Source organism: Piliocolobus tephrosceles, chromosome 9, assembly GCF_002776525.5.
Source record: "Piliocolobus tephrosceles isolate RC106 chromosome 9, ASM277652v3, whole genome shotgun sequence".
Taxonomy (NCBI): domain Eukaryota; kingdom Metazoa; phylum Chordata; class Mammalia; order Primates; family Cercopithecidae; genus Piliocolobus; species Piliocolobus tephrosceles.
Window position 1 is genome coordinate 11,779,726 of NC_045442.1, and position 15,489 is coordinate 11,795,214.

At 43.9% G+C, this 15,489-nt stretch overlaps 1 protein-coding gene and 1 pseudogene across 12 annotated transcripts in view; one reads left to right on the forward strand and one right to left on the reverse strand.

Annotated features, from left to right (window-relative positions):
- ATE1 (arginyltransferase 1) overlaps window positions 1–15,489 on the forward strand; it is a 185,592-nt gene that overhangs the window by 466 nt on the left and 169,637 nt on the right. For 3 of the 11 annotated variants that reach the window (XM_023224221.3, XM_023224223.3, XM_023224224.3), the window contains exons 2-4: window positions 3,637–3,700; window positions 5,538–5,600; window positions 15,362–15,465. In XM_023224221.3, the coding sequence (XP_023079989.1) occupies window positions 3,637–3,700; window positions 5,538–5,600; window positions 15,362–15,465 (231 nt within the window). Of the gene's footprint in view, window positions 1–23; window positions 528–3,636; window positions 3,701–5,537; window positions 5,601–15,361; window positions 15,466–15,489 lie in introns of those variants that run through there. The other 8 variants (XM_023224218.2, XM_023224222.2, XM_023224217.2 and 5 more) reach the window with 6 other exon arrangements.
- LOC111550699 lies at window positions 11,640–13,126 on the reverse strand (annotated as a pseudogene). The gene has a single exon (XR_002734155.2). The product of XR_002734155.2 is annotated as a heterogeneous nuclear ribonucleoprotein A3 pseudogene (transcript).

The following is a 15,489-nucleotide window of genomic DNA, read 5'->3' on the forward strand; positions in this document are numbered from 1 at the left end:
TTCTCGACGCCGGAGCTGGCGCTGCCGCCTCGCGCCCAACCCCTGGCGCGCCCGCCGCGCCCGGACAGGCCCTCGGCGAGGGCAAGGGCAGACTCGCGCCCCGACTCCCTCTTCCCTTCCCCTTTCAACTTTCCCCATCCTGTTTCCCTTCCCGCTCCGTCTCTCCGCCTCACCCTCACTGACGACGGCGGCCCCTTACGGAGAAGGAACGGAAATAATGGAAAGCTGCCCTCGGTCAAGATGGCGCGGCCGGCGTCAGCTCCAAGAGGCACCGGGCCGACCGGGCCTGCGGACGCCGGAGTGGCTTCGCGCGAGCCTCGGGGGCTCCCGGGCGGCGCGCTGCATTGTGGGGTGGCGGTGGCGGTGGCGGCGGCTGCTGCGACGCGGAGCCGAGCGCCTGAGCGTTTGCGGGGCCGAGGCCATGGCTTTCTGGGCTGGGGGTTCGCCCAGCATCGTGGACTATTTCCCCAGCGAGGACTTCTACCGCTGCGGCTACTGCAAGAACGAGTTGGGCAGCCGCTCCAATGGTGAGCCAGCCGGGCCGGCGGGCGTGGGAAGCCGGGCGCCCGGGTCTCGGGATCCCGGGGTCCCCCAGCGAGGACGCGAGGGGGCCGGAGCCCCTGGGCGGCCCCAGTGCCACGGCCGAGACGAAGGGGGCACCCTCGGGAGGGCCGCGGCGCCAGCTTAACGGGACAGCTTCGCGGTGCCTGTTCTGCAGGAAAATCCCCACCAGTGCCCAGACCCTCCAAATCGTTGTGGTCTCCCCAGAGTCGGGAGACGGACGCCCGTCTGGGGTGGATTGTGTGAGGTGAAGGACGGCGCGCAGTGCCAGGGAATGCCCCAGAGCCGTAGTTAATGTCCGGGGCGGATCGGTGGGTGCTGCGGTGGGAGCGTCCCGGGAGCGAGGGCGAGACGCGGTGCAGAAGGAGCTGTGGGTGTGCACTCAGGTGCCGGTCTTGTGTGAATCAGACGTCCCTGGACGAATGTACAGGATGAGCCCCTTGCACCTCTGGGTTAAAAAAAAAAAAAAAAAAAAAAAGACAAGAAACTGGTGACCGCGGTCGCTACCGGCGAGAGATTGTCCTGATCTGTTTGAAATTTTTACCATTTGCTTCTATGCCGTGTCTTTCCTCCACCCATCCCGACGACAGCAAAGCCAGCCCACAAGTTTGTTTTTCCATCGTGATAAAGATTTCTTGGGGGGAGATTCGTTGTTGGTAAACAAAACATCGTGTTTATTTCCTCCTCTGCCATTCATTGGCCAATAAGAATGTCCAATCTATTATTTTAGTAGAACAGTCTAGCTTTGTGGAAAACGAGATTTGCATGAAAACACACAGCCATTTTCCATGAAAAAGGTGTAAGTGGGGAATGATTTGGTCGATAGCGGTGTGTGCATTTACTCCTTCATTAAAAGTGTTTATTAAGTGCTTCTTGTGGGCGGCGGTCTTGAGTAGACAGTTATGCAATCATTAGAAGTGAGGATTATGAAGACTAAATGGAAAAATGCTTCCAGTTTGGAGTTAAACGGAGGAAATCAACGGGATGCAAATGCCTTATGCGACTTGATTACAGTTCTGAAAGGAAGAAGGCCCGGAAGCACACCACATAGTGACAGTGGTACGGCCTTAGAGTAATATGGATTTCTACCTTCTCTTTTTCAGAATTTTTGTATTTTGGCTATAATATTTATAAAATCAATAAGTTACATTAAACGTGCCTAAAATTAGTGTTTTAATAGGTCATTACTTATTTTTTCACAATAATTGTGGTAAGAGAAAATTGGCTAACGTAAAATGTCTTGTATTTCACATTTTGTCGAAGAAACCTGCCTGCAACCTTTCCATCAAGAGAAAATAATCACCAATTTCTAGTATCTCGATTTTAATTTTAATACCCTTTATTATGGGGCATCTACTTACTTGGTAGGTGAGTTTTATTTTTTTATTTACAGGTGATGAAATTGAGGCTCATTGGGTAACAACTCCTTAGTGTCAGTGAATGCCTGCCAGGTTTCTGGATATTTCTGTTGGACTCCAGTGCCATGCTTTTCCCACTATATCCTGCTTTATCAAGCCTGTCTCTATCTTTACATATCTCTGATGTGATTTACTGTTTACAAAAGGGAAAAATCCATTTATTTATTTATTTTGAGACGGAGTTTCACTTTTGTTGCCCAAGCTGGAGTGCAGTGGCGTGATCTTGGCTCACCACAACCGCTGCCTCCCAGGTTAAAGGGATTCTCCTGCCTCAGCCTCCCGAGTAGCTCTGATTACAGGTGCCCGCCATCACGCCCAGCTAATTTTTTTGTATTTTTAGTGGAGACGGGTTTCACCATGTTGGCCAGGCTTGGTCTTGATCTCCCGACCTCAGGTGATCCACCCGCCTCGGCCTCCCAAAGTGCTGGGATTACAGACATGAGGCACCGTAAGCGGCCTATTTCTTTTTTAACTTTAGTTTTGTTTGTTTGTTTGTTTTTTAAAGAGACAGAGTCTTGCTCCTTCACTCAGGCTGGAGTGCAGTGGTGCGTTCATAGCTTACTGCAACCTCAAATCTGGAATTCCTGGCCTCAAGCCTTCTCCCACCACAGCCTCCCAAGTAGCTGGGACCACAGGCACAGGCCACAAAGCCTGATTAATTATTATCATTATTTGTTTTTGGTGGAAAAGGAGACTTGCTATGTTGCCCAGGCTGGTCTTGAACTCCTGACCTCAAGTGATCTTCCACATTGGCCTTCCAAAGTGTTGGGATTATAGGCTTGAGCCACCATCTCATGAAGCCTTAACTTTAGTTCTGATATGCCTTTAAATGTTTCTTCATAGACTTCGTTTTTTTCGTAGTTGTGTAATTATTCCATCATGTCGACAGCATCATAGCCCCTGTAATCATCTTCCTGTTCTTGGCATTTGAGCTACTTTCAGTTCTTACACTTAGAAGGAATATTGTTACATGCTTTTCTCCAATTTTTAATGCTCAAGACTGTACCGTAAATATATACCTGTATATAAATCAGGAGAACTAATGAGTATAAAACATTTTGTTAAGTTTTCTGAAGAGACCAGTATGTTAAATCATTGGGGATATTATTAAACTTTGAAGGTCTGATGCAGTCAAATTGCAGTGAGGACCTAAATTTATGATGTAATAGAGATTATTGACTAATTCTCAAATAAATATAATTACTTTGATGTGTTTTATTGAATTAAAATATATATAATGTCATTTTTTATTTGTGCTGTATGTATGCCAAACTAACAGATGTGAAGTATGTACAAACTTTTCATTTATCCAGGGCTGGAGTGCAGTGGTGTGATCTTGGCTCACTGCAATCTCCACCTCCCAGGTTCATGTGATTCTCCTGCTTCAGCCTCCTGAGTAGCTGGGATTACAGGCACCTGCCACTATGCCCAGCTAAATTTTTGTATTTTTAGTAGAGATGGGGTTTCACCATGTTGGCCAGGCTGGTCTCGAACTCCTGACCTCGTGATTTGCCTGCCTCAGCCTCCCAAAGTGCTGGGATTACAGGCATGAGCCACCATGCCCAGCCAAACACTCCTATTTTAAAAAATCACACTTTGAATTTAAAAAAGAAAAAAGGTTACCCTGCCGTAGTTAACACACTACTTATTTTTTCAGGTATGTGGGCACATTCCATGACAGTACAGGATTATCAGGATCTCATAGACCGAGGATGGCGAAGGTAAAGCTTCCTGATACAAAGAGATTTTCTGCGGTTACTCAGGTTCTTGAAAAATACAGCATGCCTTTAAAATGCTTTCCTGTTGTTGGAAAGAGGTTTAAGAAAATTTTTATTATATTCTTTGTGTAGTGATTTTTTTCTCTTTTAAAAAACTTTATTAGGAAAATGTCAAATATCTATAAAAGCAGAGAATGCTTTAGAATGAACCTCAGGTACCTATCACTAAGCTTCAGCAGTTATTAACCTTCTGCCAATAATGTTTGATTCTCCTGCTGCTGCTTTTAATATTTAACAGCAAATTGCATCAGTAGATTATTATGACATTTATCCTATCAATAGATCGGCAATAAGTATGTATCTCTAAGAGAGAGGTCTTTTTTTCTTTTTAACTTATCCACAATGCTGTATCTCACCTTAAAAAATTATTAAAAATTCTTCGATGTTACCTGTTACCTACTTTTTATTAGGTTTTCCAGATTGTCTCAAAAATGTCTTCTTTAACAGTTTATTTGAATAAGGATTTCCTTAAAGTCCTCACATGCCTGTTTTGAGTAGTTATTTCTATGTGGATGATTTTTAAGTAACTCTCAGGTAAAGTTCCTTGTGTAAATATAAGTGATAGTAAATACAGTACGCTAACACTCGCCAAAGACGTGGGATTGGGAGCACCAGCTGAAACATCACAACTTTCCTTAAACTTAATGAGATTCGAAAGGTAGACATAGATCAGATTTTAAAGGGCTTTGTATGCCATGATAAGGAACTTTTTTTTTTTTTTTTTTAAGAGACAAGGTCTCACTGTTGCCCAGGCTAGAGTACGGTGGCATCATCATAGCTCACTGTAATCCCAAATTCCCATACTCAAGTGATCCTTTTGTCTCAGCCTCTGCAGTTTCTAGGACTACCAGTGTGCATCACAACACCTGGCTAATTTTTCAGTTTTTTGTAAGATCTTGCTGTGTTGCCCATGCTGGTCTCGAATACCTGGTTGCAAGTGTTCTTCCACCTTAGCTTTTCAAAGTGTTGGGATTATAGGTATGGACCCCCATGCCTGGCCAGAACTTTTAAAAGGTAGAAGGCAGTCATGGAAGGATTTTATGGTAAGAGAAATGTGATGGAATTTGTTTTAGAAAAGATTGTTCAGATGGCTGAGAGGTATCTGAGGGGGTGGTCATAGAGGCAGGAAGGAGTTCAGAGGTTATTGTGCTATCCAGATGTGCGATGATGAGGACTGTCACCTTAGTGGCAATGGTGATAGAGAAGAGGGGACAATTTAAGATAGGGTTTAAAGTGGGGGAAAGCTTGCTGGCAAGATATAGAGGTGGATTCCAGGGAGGAGTCTAAAATGACTCCCAGCTTTCTGACTTGAGAACAGAATGAACAGTTCCGTTACTACCATAGACCTGGAATGCATGGAAAGAACCGGCTTAGTTTTGGGTACTCTGTGCTGGCGCATGTGGAATACCCAAATGTGGTTGTTACAGGCAGCACATACATGAGTCCCACAGCATCGTGCGCATTTCTCTCATTGCCCTTGTGGTATTGAGGATTGGTGGCAGGTAAAGACAGAGCAGGGGTGGCAGACGCTGGTGAGAGGGTAACTGAGATGATTGGCCTTGGGGTACTCAAGTAAAGCTTTAGGAAATAAAAGGCAGGGTTCTAAATTTTGGTACACGCACTTTGAAGATTATTTAGCTTATGAATAGTAATTAAACCTACATGCATTTCTACAATATTGATTAGATTTTTTACCCTTAATTTAATGCTCCTGTGCTAGGCTGTTTTGGTAAAAGTGAAAAATATATAAGACATTAACAAACTATTTTTATAATTTTAGAAGTGGAAAATATGTGTACAAACCTGTCATGAATCAAACATGTTGTCCTCAGTACACAATAAGGTAAGAATTTTAATTAACAGAAAGAGGATTTATAATGTGAAGATTGTGTATGATTTTTTAGTAGTCTCTTGTGCTTTAAATAATGTTTATTTCCGCTCTAGGTAGATGTCCTTTAAAAGGAAAAGTAAATGAGTTATGTCTTCTTTTCATACTGATGCTGTATTTATGTGCTGATCAGTAGTTTTTAGTAATATTGTTTGGTTCAGATATAAATATGATGTGAAAAAAATACCCTCTTAATTTAGCAGTCTTGTCAATGAATGCCAGGAAATACTGGGAAAATGTTGGCAAATATTCACATTACTTTTGGATGTTAAATATTATATGACTTAGCTTAGGATTTTCTACATTCTTGTATATTGCTTGACACAGTGCTTGTGTTCAAGCAATACTACAGGCTCCTATAAATTACTTGGTAGGCTCATGTTCTCATGTTGTGGGATTCGGGAGGACGAGAGAGACCTGGGGTTAAAACAGGAGAATCTTTATTGAGTACACTCAGGCCCAGCTGACTCAATGTCCACAAGACTGGGCTCAGAACAAAGACGTTTATACACACTTCACAAAAGGGGGTGGGCTAACTTGAAGCAAGCTTACAGTGGCGTGAAAGCAGGGATACAGAGGCAGGACAAACTCAGGATTCCACATGACCATTGCCAAGCAACCCAGATGTCCGTGATCTAGGTTTGCCTGGCCTTATCTCATAATCGTCACTATGGTGCCCAGGCAGCTGTAGTTCAGGCCTACTCAGGCTTCTCATGACATTCGTTGTACTTCTCAGATAAAATAGAATACTTGAAGTCACTGGTTACAGAGAACAGGCATTTATAAACTCATTCCATAAAACAAAGGAAAATTTGTTTTTTCTTCTCCCTATGTCAAGTGCCGGGAGAATCTCCAGAGCACATTAGATAATATTATCAAGGCTTTTCCTGGGTCTGGGCTGTGCCTGTTGCTGCCTCTGGGACAAGTCAACCTAATACAGGAAAGCTTATTTATCTTTCTTTTTACTTTTGTTTTTCTTTAATTTCCCGCCTCACTCACTTATAAGTGGGAGCTAAACCTTGGGTGCTTGGACATAAAGATGGCAAAAGTAGAAGCTGGAGACTGCTAGAGGAAGAGGGAGGGCGCGAGCTAAAGACTGAAAAACCAGCTTGGGTATGATGATCAGTACCTGGGTGGTGGGATCATCCATATTGCAAACCTCACCATCATGCAGTATATGCAGGTCACCAACCTGTACCTATACCCCCTGAATCTAAAATAAAAGTTGAAAAAAAAATTAACTGGAAGGGAGAGGGCTTAAATTTAATCTGCCACCTGCACTTAGAGTTCAGTTTTTTTTTTTTTTTTTTTTTTTTTTTGAGACGGAGTCTCGCACTGTCACCTGGGCTAGAGTGCAATGGCGTCATCTCGGCTCACTGCAACTTCTGCCTCCTGGGTTCAAGTGATTCTCCTGCCTCAGCCTCCCGAGTAGCTGGGATTACAGGTGCCTGCCACCACGCCCGGCTAATTTTTTGTATTTTTAGTAGAGATGGAGTTTCACTATGTTGGCCAGGCTGGTCTTGAACTCCTGACCTCATGATCCACCCACCTCAGCCTCCCAAAGTGCTGGTATTACAGGCGTGAGCCACTGCGCCCAGCCCAGAGTCCAGTTTTCTTAAATGGGAAACTTAAACCAAAGTCTGTTTTCCTACAGAGTCTTTGTTGGACTTTTTCATAATCTTTTGGATTTTCCATGCTATCTTCTCACCTCACCCTAACATAGAGCAGTCTTCTCTCTTATTCTGTTTATAAGGTCATCATCACCTTTTTCTTTTTTCTTTTTTTTTGAGACAGGGTCTTGCTCAGGCTGGAATGCAGTAGCACAACGGTGGCTCATTGCAGCCTGCCTGCTAGGCTCAAGTGATCCTCCCACCTCAGCCTCCCAAGTAGTTAGGACTGTACACACCACCAGGCCTGGCAAATTAAATTTTTTTTTCTTTTTTTTTTTTTTGATAGAGAAGGGGTCTTGCTATGTTTCCTAGGTTGATCTCACCATGTTTCCTAGGCTGATCTCCAACTCCTAGGCTCAAAGGAGCCTTCTGCCTCAGCCTCCCGAAGTGCTGGGATTATTGGTGTGAGCTACTGCACCTGAACCTTTTTTTTGATAGAAAATGTGAAAAGTGCATTAACATTTTGAGGTATGTATTTGCCTCCAATTTCAATGTGTATATATATTCATAAAATTAAGACAGTTTTACTTTAAGAAATGAAAAATTAAAAAATCAAACAGTTTTTTATCCATTACTTTTCTGTTTGGTCCTCAAAGCTATCTCCCTTGGTTGCTCTTAACTTGTTTTTGGGTTGCAAACCATTTTGAGAATTTGATGAGAGCTGCCTCCTGCCCAAAGGCATGTAGACAAAAATATGTAACATTTTGCATATCCTCCCCACCGAGACTGAATCTTGCTCTGTTGCCCAGGCTGGAGTGCAGTGGTGCGATCTCAGCTCATTGCGGTGTCCACCTCCAGGGTTCTAGCAATGCTCCTGCCTTAGCCATCCAAGTAGCTGGGACTACAGGTGCCCACCACGAGGCCTGGTTAGTTTTTGTATTTTTAGTAGAGACAGGGTTTCACCATGTTGGCCAGGCTAGTCGAACTCATGATCTACCCACCTCAAAGTGCTGGGATTACAGGTGTGAGCCACCATGCCCAGCACATTTTGCCTGTTAATTTTAGGATGATCGCAGACTCCCAAAGGTTCACTGATCCTTGATTAGGAGCCTTCTGGTTTTTTTTTTTTTTTTTGCGATGGAGTCTTGCTCTGTTGCCCAGGCTGGAATGCAGTGGCTGGCGCTATCTTGGCTCGCTGCAACTTCTGCCTCCCAGGTTCGAGCGATTCTCCTGCCTCAGCGTCCAGACTAGCTGGGATTACAGGCGTGCACCACCACACCCGGCTAATTTTTTTGTTATTTTTAGTAGAGACGGGTTTCACCATGTTGGCTAAGCTGGTCTCAAACTCCTGACCTCAGGTGATCTGCCTGCCTCAGCCCCCCAAAGTGCTGGTGTGTCCGGAGTTGGTTCCTTCTGTTGGGTTCTTGGTCTTGCTGACTTCAAGAATGAAGCCACAGACCTTCGCAGTGAGTGTTAGGACTCTTAAAGGTGGCACAGACCCAAAGAGTGAGCAGCAGTGAGATTTATTGTGAAGTGCAAAAGAACAAAGCATCCCCAGCGTGGAAGGGGGACCCGAATGGGTTGCCGCTGCTGGCTGGGGTGGCCAGCTTTTATTTCCTTATTTGCCCCTGCCCATGTTTTGCTGATTGGTCCATTTACAGAGTGCTGATTGGTCAATTTTTCAAACATCTAGCTAGGCACCCAGCGCTGATTGGTGCATTCCTCTAGCTAGCTCCAGAGTGTCGATTGGTGCATTTTACAATCTTAGCTACAGAGGGCTGATTGGTGCATTTTACAAACTTCTTGTGAGACAGAAAAGTTCTTCAAGTCCCCACCCGACCCAGAAGTCCAGCTGGCTTCACATCTTACTGGGATTACAGGCATGAGCCACCACACCCGGCCAGGGGCCTTCTCTTTTACCTAACTGGCTGCTGGATTGGCAGAGGACAAGAAAAATGGGGTCTGGTTTGCTGACACTGTATCATTACACAAAGAATAGAATGACAGAGTATCTTGTGCTGTGTCCTCTTTCAGCTTTTGTGGTTATAAAGAGAAGGTATCTTCTAAGGCAGAAGTCATTTGTCTTCAATTAGCAATTTATTGGATTATGGACAGGATTCTATTCATAAGTTTGAAGTTGATTGGCTTAATCTATGATCAGAAAAGGGTGATTTGGAATGGTTAAAGAAAAAAGAATCTAAATTGTGTTTGGTGCCTGTACATGGAAAACACTGTTCTAAGTATATTGCCTTTATAAAAGGGGATTCAGTTAGCATTGCGAAACAAAGTAGTTATGTGATTTTTGCATTTTACCTGGCATCAAATGTTGCCTGAATTGCTTCTCTTTGTAACTTCATTATACATCATCTTCTTTTTGTTTTTTGTTTTTGAGACAGAATCTTGCTTAGTCGCCCAGGCTGGAGTGCAGTGGCGTGATCTCTGCTCACTGCAACCTCTGCCTCCCAGGTTCAAGTGATTCTTCTGCCTCAGCCTCCCGAGTAGGTGGGACTACAGGCACATGTCACCACGCCCGGCTAATTTTTGTATTTTTAGTGGAGACAGGGTTTCACCATATTGGCCAGGCTAGTCTGGAACTCCTGACCTCAGGATCTGCCTGCCTCAGCCTCCCAAAGTGCTGGGATTACAGGCATGAGCCACCGGGCCCAGCCACATCATCTTACGGAGTCATTTTCCATATTAGTCCTCTGGTTATTTTTACCTTGTATATGACAGTAGTTAAAGTGAGAGCTTAGATAAAGAAGAGGGGCTTATAGCTAACAGCTTAGCTTTTTTGTTAGTCAGAAGTTAGAGACTCTCTAGTATGTGTGTATAAATGAGGATGAACTTTTCTGGCTATGGTTTTTTTTTTTTAAGTTTTTTATTTTTATCAGAATTGCACATGCTCATAAACCGTCAAGTTGCAATAAAGCTTGGTTTGGAAAAAGCAGTCCCCCAAACCCGCCTTTCCCATTTCCTGTTCTCCCATGGCAGTCATCTTGAAACATTTTAACTAATTCTTTTGGTTTTTCATCTCCCTGTCTTTAAGCAACATGCTTATATAATTGTAACACTTGCTTTTTTTTTTTTCTTTTTCTATTTGTTTTCTCCATTATTTCCAGGCTTCTCTCTGTGGAAGACAAGGATTTAGTTTTCTCTTATCCCTGTTTCCCTGCCACATTCAAGCTCCTTTTTGTCCCCATCCCCAGCTTTCCACTTAGAAGTCGTGTAATTTTGGGCAGATGTATTCACATCCATTGTGACTGTAAATATGCTTCATAACTGAGCCATGGCAGGTACTACATTTACTTTTCCTGCACAAGTTTTTGTTCTCCTTGGAGTTACTCATTATCTTTTTTGTTTGCGTGGTCTATATAACTAGGACTAGATTATCTTGAAAACAAATCCCAGTTATGTAAGTTTCTTCTTAGTATGTTTAAACGCACCAAGTGCTATGATCGCTTTTATCTACTTGAGAAAATTCCCTTGTGGAGTCTTCTGACCTGCTTGATCTGAACAGGGTACCCCTATACCTGAAGCATCATGGTCAGCCTGGGCTTTTTTTTTTTTTTTTTTGAGACCGAGTTTTGCTCTTGTTGTCCAGGCTGGAGTGTACTGGCGCAATCTCAGTTCACTGCAACCTCCGCTTCCTGGGCTCAAGCGATTCTCCTGCCTCAGCCTCCTGAGTAGCTGTAATTACAGGCGCCCACCACTATGCCTGACTAATTTTTGTATTTTTAGTAGAGATGGGGTTTCATCATGTTGACCAGGCTGGTCTCAAACTCCTGACCTCATGTGATCCACCCACCTCGGCCTCCCAAAGTGCAGGGATTATAGGCGTGAGCCACCATGCACAGCCTGGGCTATTCTTTTTACTGTCATCTTGGGGATTTTTTTTTTTTTTTTGAGATGGAGTCTCGCTCTGTGGCCCAGGCTGGAGTGCAGTGGCGCGATCTCGGCTCACTGCATGCTCCACCTCCCAGATTCAAGTGATTCTCCTGCCTTAGCCTCCCGAGTAGCTGGGACTATAGGTGTATGCCACCATGTCTGGCTAATTTTTTGTATTTTTAGTAAAGACAGGGTTTCACCGTGTTAGCCAGGATGGTCTCAATCTCCTGACCTCATGATCCACCCACCTCAGCCTCCCTAAAGTGCTGGGATTGCAAGCGTGAGCCACTGTGCCTGGCCTGGGGATTCTTTTTAGCACCTGAGTTGGAAACCCTTCTTTCTTGGATTATTCCCTTGTTTTAGTGAAGCACATCTTCTAATAGAGAAAGTGCATAAGAGGTACATTTTTGAGACCTTGTGTGTCTGCAAACTTTGATTCACTGCTGAAACTTAACTTTAGTTTGGGAGTGCAGTGGTATTCTTTTTTTTTTTTAAAGTTAAAAATTCCTAAATTTTTTATTCCTGGTACCACTACCACAATTTACAGGGCAATATACCTGATGTAATGGAAAGAAAAAGAAAAAGACAAAGCTACAACAGATAAAAGACCTCAGGAATGTACATCTAATTGACACTACATTGCATTAATCAATAGCTGCACTTTTTGCAAACTGTGGCTATGACAGTCCTGAGCAAGAAGGGTTTCCTGTTTAAGCTGCAGTAACTTTTCTGACTATGGATCAGCGTTCCTTCTGTGGCAGATTTTTACAGTTCCTCTAATGCATTTGGGACGACTGTCTCAAAGTAACCTGCAGCTTTCCTGGCAACTCCTCGCTCTCTCTCCTGCTAAGAACTGTAGCCCTTTTCTGCTGTTTTTAGAACCTTCTGCTACCATATTCACCACTTCCACCACCAGATCCATAACCACCACCATAGGGACTGCCCGAGCTTCTTCCACCAAAACTGCCCCCTTTCATGGGTCCATAATTTGATTGCTGTTGTCCATTATAATTTCCAAAATCATTATAGTTCCCACCACCACCATAGTTAGCACCGCCAAAATTTCCTCCTTCATTGTAACCATCATATCCTCCACCACCGCCACCATATCCACCACCTTGGTTTCCATATCCTGGTCCACCACCACCATAGCCCCCTCTACTACTATAATCAGGACCACCGCCATAGTTGCCACCATCACCTCCTCCATAACTACCTCTGCTGCCACCACCTCCACCACCATAGCCTCCTCTTCCACCAAAGTTTCCACCACGGCCAAAATTACCTCCACCACCTCCAAAGTCTCCTCCATGACCCATAAAATTGCCAGATCCACCTCCACGACCTCTCTGTGATCCAGCAGACTGCATCTCTTGTTTAGAAAGGGCCTTTTCCACTTCACAATTATGCCCATTAATAGTGTGGTATTTCTGAACAATTTTATCAACTGTATCATGATCATTAAAAGTTACAAAAGCAAATCCTCTCTTTTTTCCACTCTGCCTGTCTTCCATAACTTCTATGGTTTCAATCTTGCCATACTTTTCAAAGTAGTCTCTCAAATTATATTCTTCTGTATCTTCTTTAATACCACCAACAAAAACGTTCTTCGCTGTTAGATGGGCACCAGGCTTTACAGAATCCGCTCTAGAAACAGCTCTCTTTGGTTCCACTACACGCCCATCAACCTTGTGTGGTGGAGCACACATTGCTGCATCCACCTCTTCAACACAAGAATAAGTCACAAAACCAAAGCCCCTGGAACGTTTTGTTTGGGGGTCTCTCATTACCACACAATCTGTGAGCGTGCCCCATTTCTCCAAATGTTCTGTTAAACTTTCATCTGCAGTTTCAAAGCTCAGACCACCAATAAACAGTTTTCTCAACTGCTCTGGTTCCTTTGCATCATGGCCCTCCTCCCCGCTGGCGGCGACGGCGACCGCGGGAGTCGGGCTGGGGGCGACTGAGCGGCGGTTTTACCTCCATTTTGAGACCGGACTCGCCTCTTCCAACTCGAGTTCAATATGGGACCGAGAGGAAGAGGCCGAGAAGTGCAGTGGTGTTCTGATTCTCATGCCTTTATCTGAGACCTATTCTTTCTCTTTGGAAGCGTTCTTTTTTGTTGTTGTTGTTTGTTTTTTGTTTTTTGAGATGGAGTCTCGCTCTGTTGCCCAGGCTGGAGTGCAGTGATATGATCTCTGCTCACTACAAGCTCCGCCTCTTGGGTTCACGCCATTCTCCTGCCTCAGCCTCCCGAGTAGCTGGGACTATAGGCGCCCGCCACCACGCCCAGCTAATTTTTTGTGTTTTTAGTAGAGATGAGTTTCACCATGTTAGCCAAGATGGTCTCCATCTCCTGACCTTGTGATCTGCCCGCCCCAGCCTCCCAAAGTGCTGGGATTACAGGTGTGAGCCACTGTGCCCCGCCGAAGCTTTTTTCTTTTTCTTGTTTTTTTTTTTTGAGATGGAGTCTCACTCTCTTGCCTAGCCTCTCTTTGGAAACTTTTCTGTCCTCTGTTCTTACATTTCATAGTCAGTTTGGCTGTGTGTCTGTTTTAATCCATCACAGACGAACTGGAGGGGCCCTTCTTACCTGGGGCTGGTCCCATCTTATCCTTTAGTTCAGGGAAATTTTCTTAAATTTTTTGTTCTATCTTTTCACCTCCATTTTCTTCTTTTTTAAATGCCTTTATTTAGCTTTTGGACCTTTTAAACTGGGCTCTGACTTGACCTTTTGTCTTCGGTTTTTCATCTTTTTTTGCAGAATCTTCTGGGAGGTTTCTTCAACTTAAGTTTTCAGGTCTTCTACTTAATTTTTACATTTCTTCTGTCATATTTTTACTTCTGAAGGTCTTTTTGTTCTCCGACTCTTGTTTGTTTAATAACACCTTGTTATTTTATGGCTCTAGTGGCTTAATAAACGAGATCTTTCTAAGGATTTTTTTTAAAAGGTTCTCTTCTTTCTGCCATGGTCTGTGTCCTCCAAGTGAGTTTCTCCAGTTTGTTTGGTACCTATCTTTTCAGCGGAGGCTCTCCTCGAGTGGCTGGTGATTAGGACTTTTCAGTGTTCCACTGGAAATTCCATGTCTCTGATGGGTTTTGTTTCTTGTGGGTCTTGGGTGTTTCTCGGCGTTGTGTACTGTGGGTGACCTGGCGGGGCTGTTCTGTGGGGGAATCCCTGAAGTTAGTATTTTGAGGTCTGATCACATTCTGGAGAGAAAGTGTTACATAAGCTGCTGCTGTTCTGGAGCTGGGTTGGTGATCTCAACATGTACTGTGTACACTTTCATTTAAGCCGTTTTCAGTAGTACCCCTGCTTTCAGCTGTGGCTTGCATCCATCCTGTAAGAGACTCTTTGTTACTCTTTCCTGAAAGTTTGCAGTTTTCTGCTGGGTTGAGTCGGGAGTCGTCTAGTCATCTGCGGGTGGGAGAGGGGATCTGGTGTCTATCCTAACTGCTTCGAAAACAAGACTTTGAAGGGATCTTTCTATTTTTAGACATACTTTCACTCATATTTCCAGAGCTATGAGGTATCACCAATCCCTTATACTTTTAAGGGTAATATAGAGAAAATTGGCTTTTTTTTTTTTCCCACTATTGGCCTAGGATTCAACTTTCTTTGGTCTGTTAAAGCAGCATTGCTTTGTACATCTGTTTTCAAGCTTCTAACACTTCTCTCCTTCTCTTTTTTCTAGTGTTTGATGTCTTTCTCTTTTTTTTTTTTGTGAAAAAAAAAAAAAAATCTTTTGCTGGGAGCCCAGGTGGCTCATACATGTAATCCCAGCACTTTGGGAGGCTGAGGCAGGTGGATCACGAGGTCAGGAGTTTGAGACCAGCCTGACCAGCATGGCGAAACCGTGTCTCTACTAAAAATACAAAAATTAGCCGGGCTTGATGGTGCACGCCTGTCATCCCAGCTACTTAGGAGGCTGAGGCAGGAGAATCACTTTAACCTGGGAGGTGGAGGTTGCAGTGAGCCAAGATACCGTGAGTGTACTCCAGTCTGGGCGACAGAGTGAGACTCTACCTCAAAAGAAAAAAAAAATCTCTTAACTCTAGTCATAGTGTGATGTGGGCTGGGATTAGAGGCTACATTAAGCCCCATCTTTAACCAGAAATCTCAGGCATGAGAGGGTCTCATTGTACTAGGTGATATCCAGAACTGATTTCATTTCTTCAAGGTTTGAGTTCACTTTTTAAATATTTATTTTGCTTTCCTAGGTGCCGACCTTTACAGTTTCAGCCTTCAAAATCTCACAAGAAGGTTTTGAAAAAAATGTTGAAATTTCTGGCTAAAGGGGAGGTTCCCAAAGGAAGTTGTGAGGGTAAGATGGGCTGGGTCTAAAAAC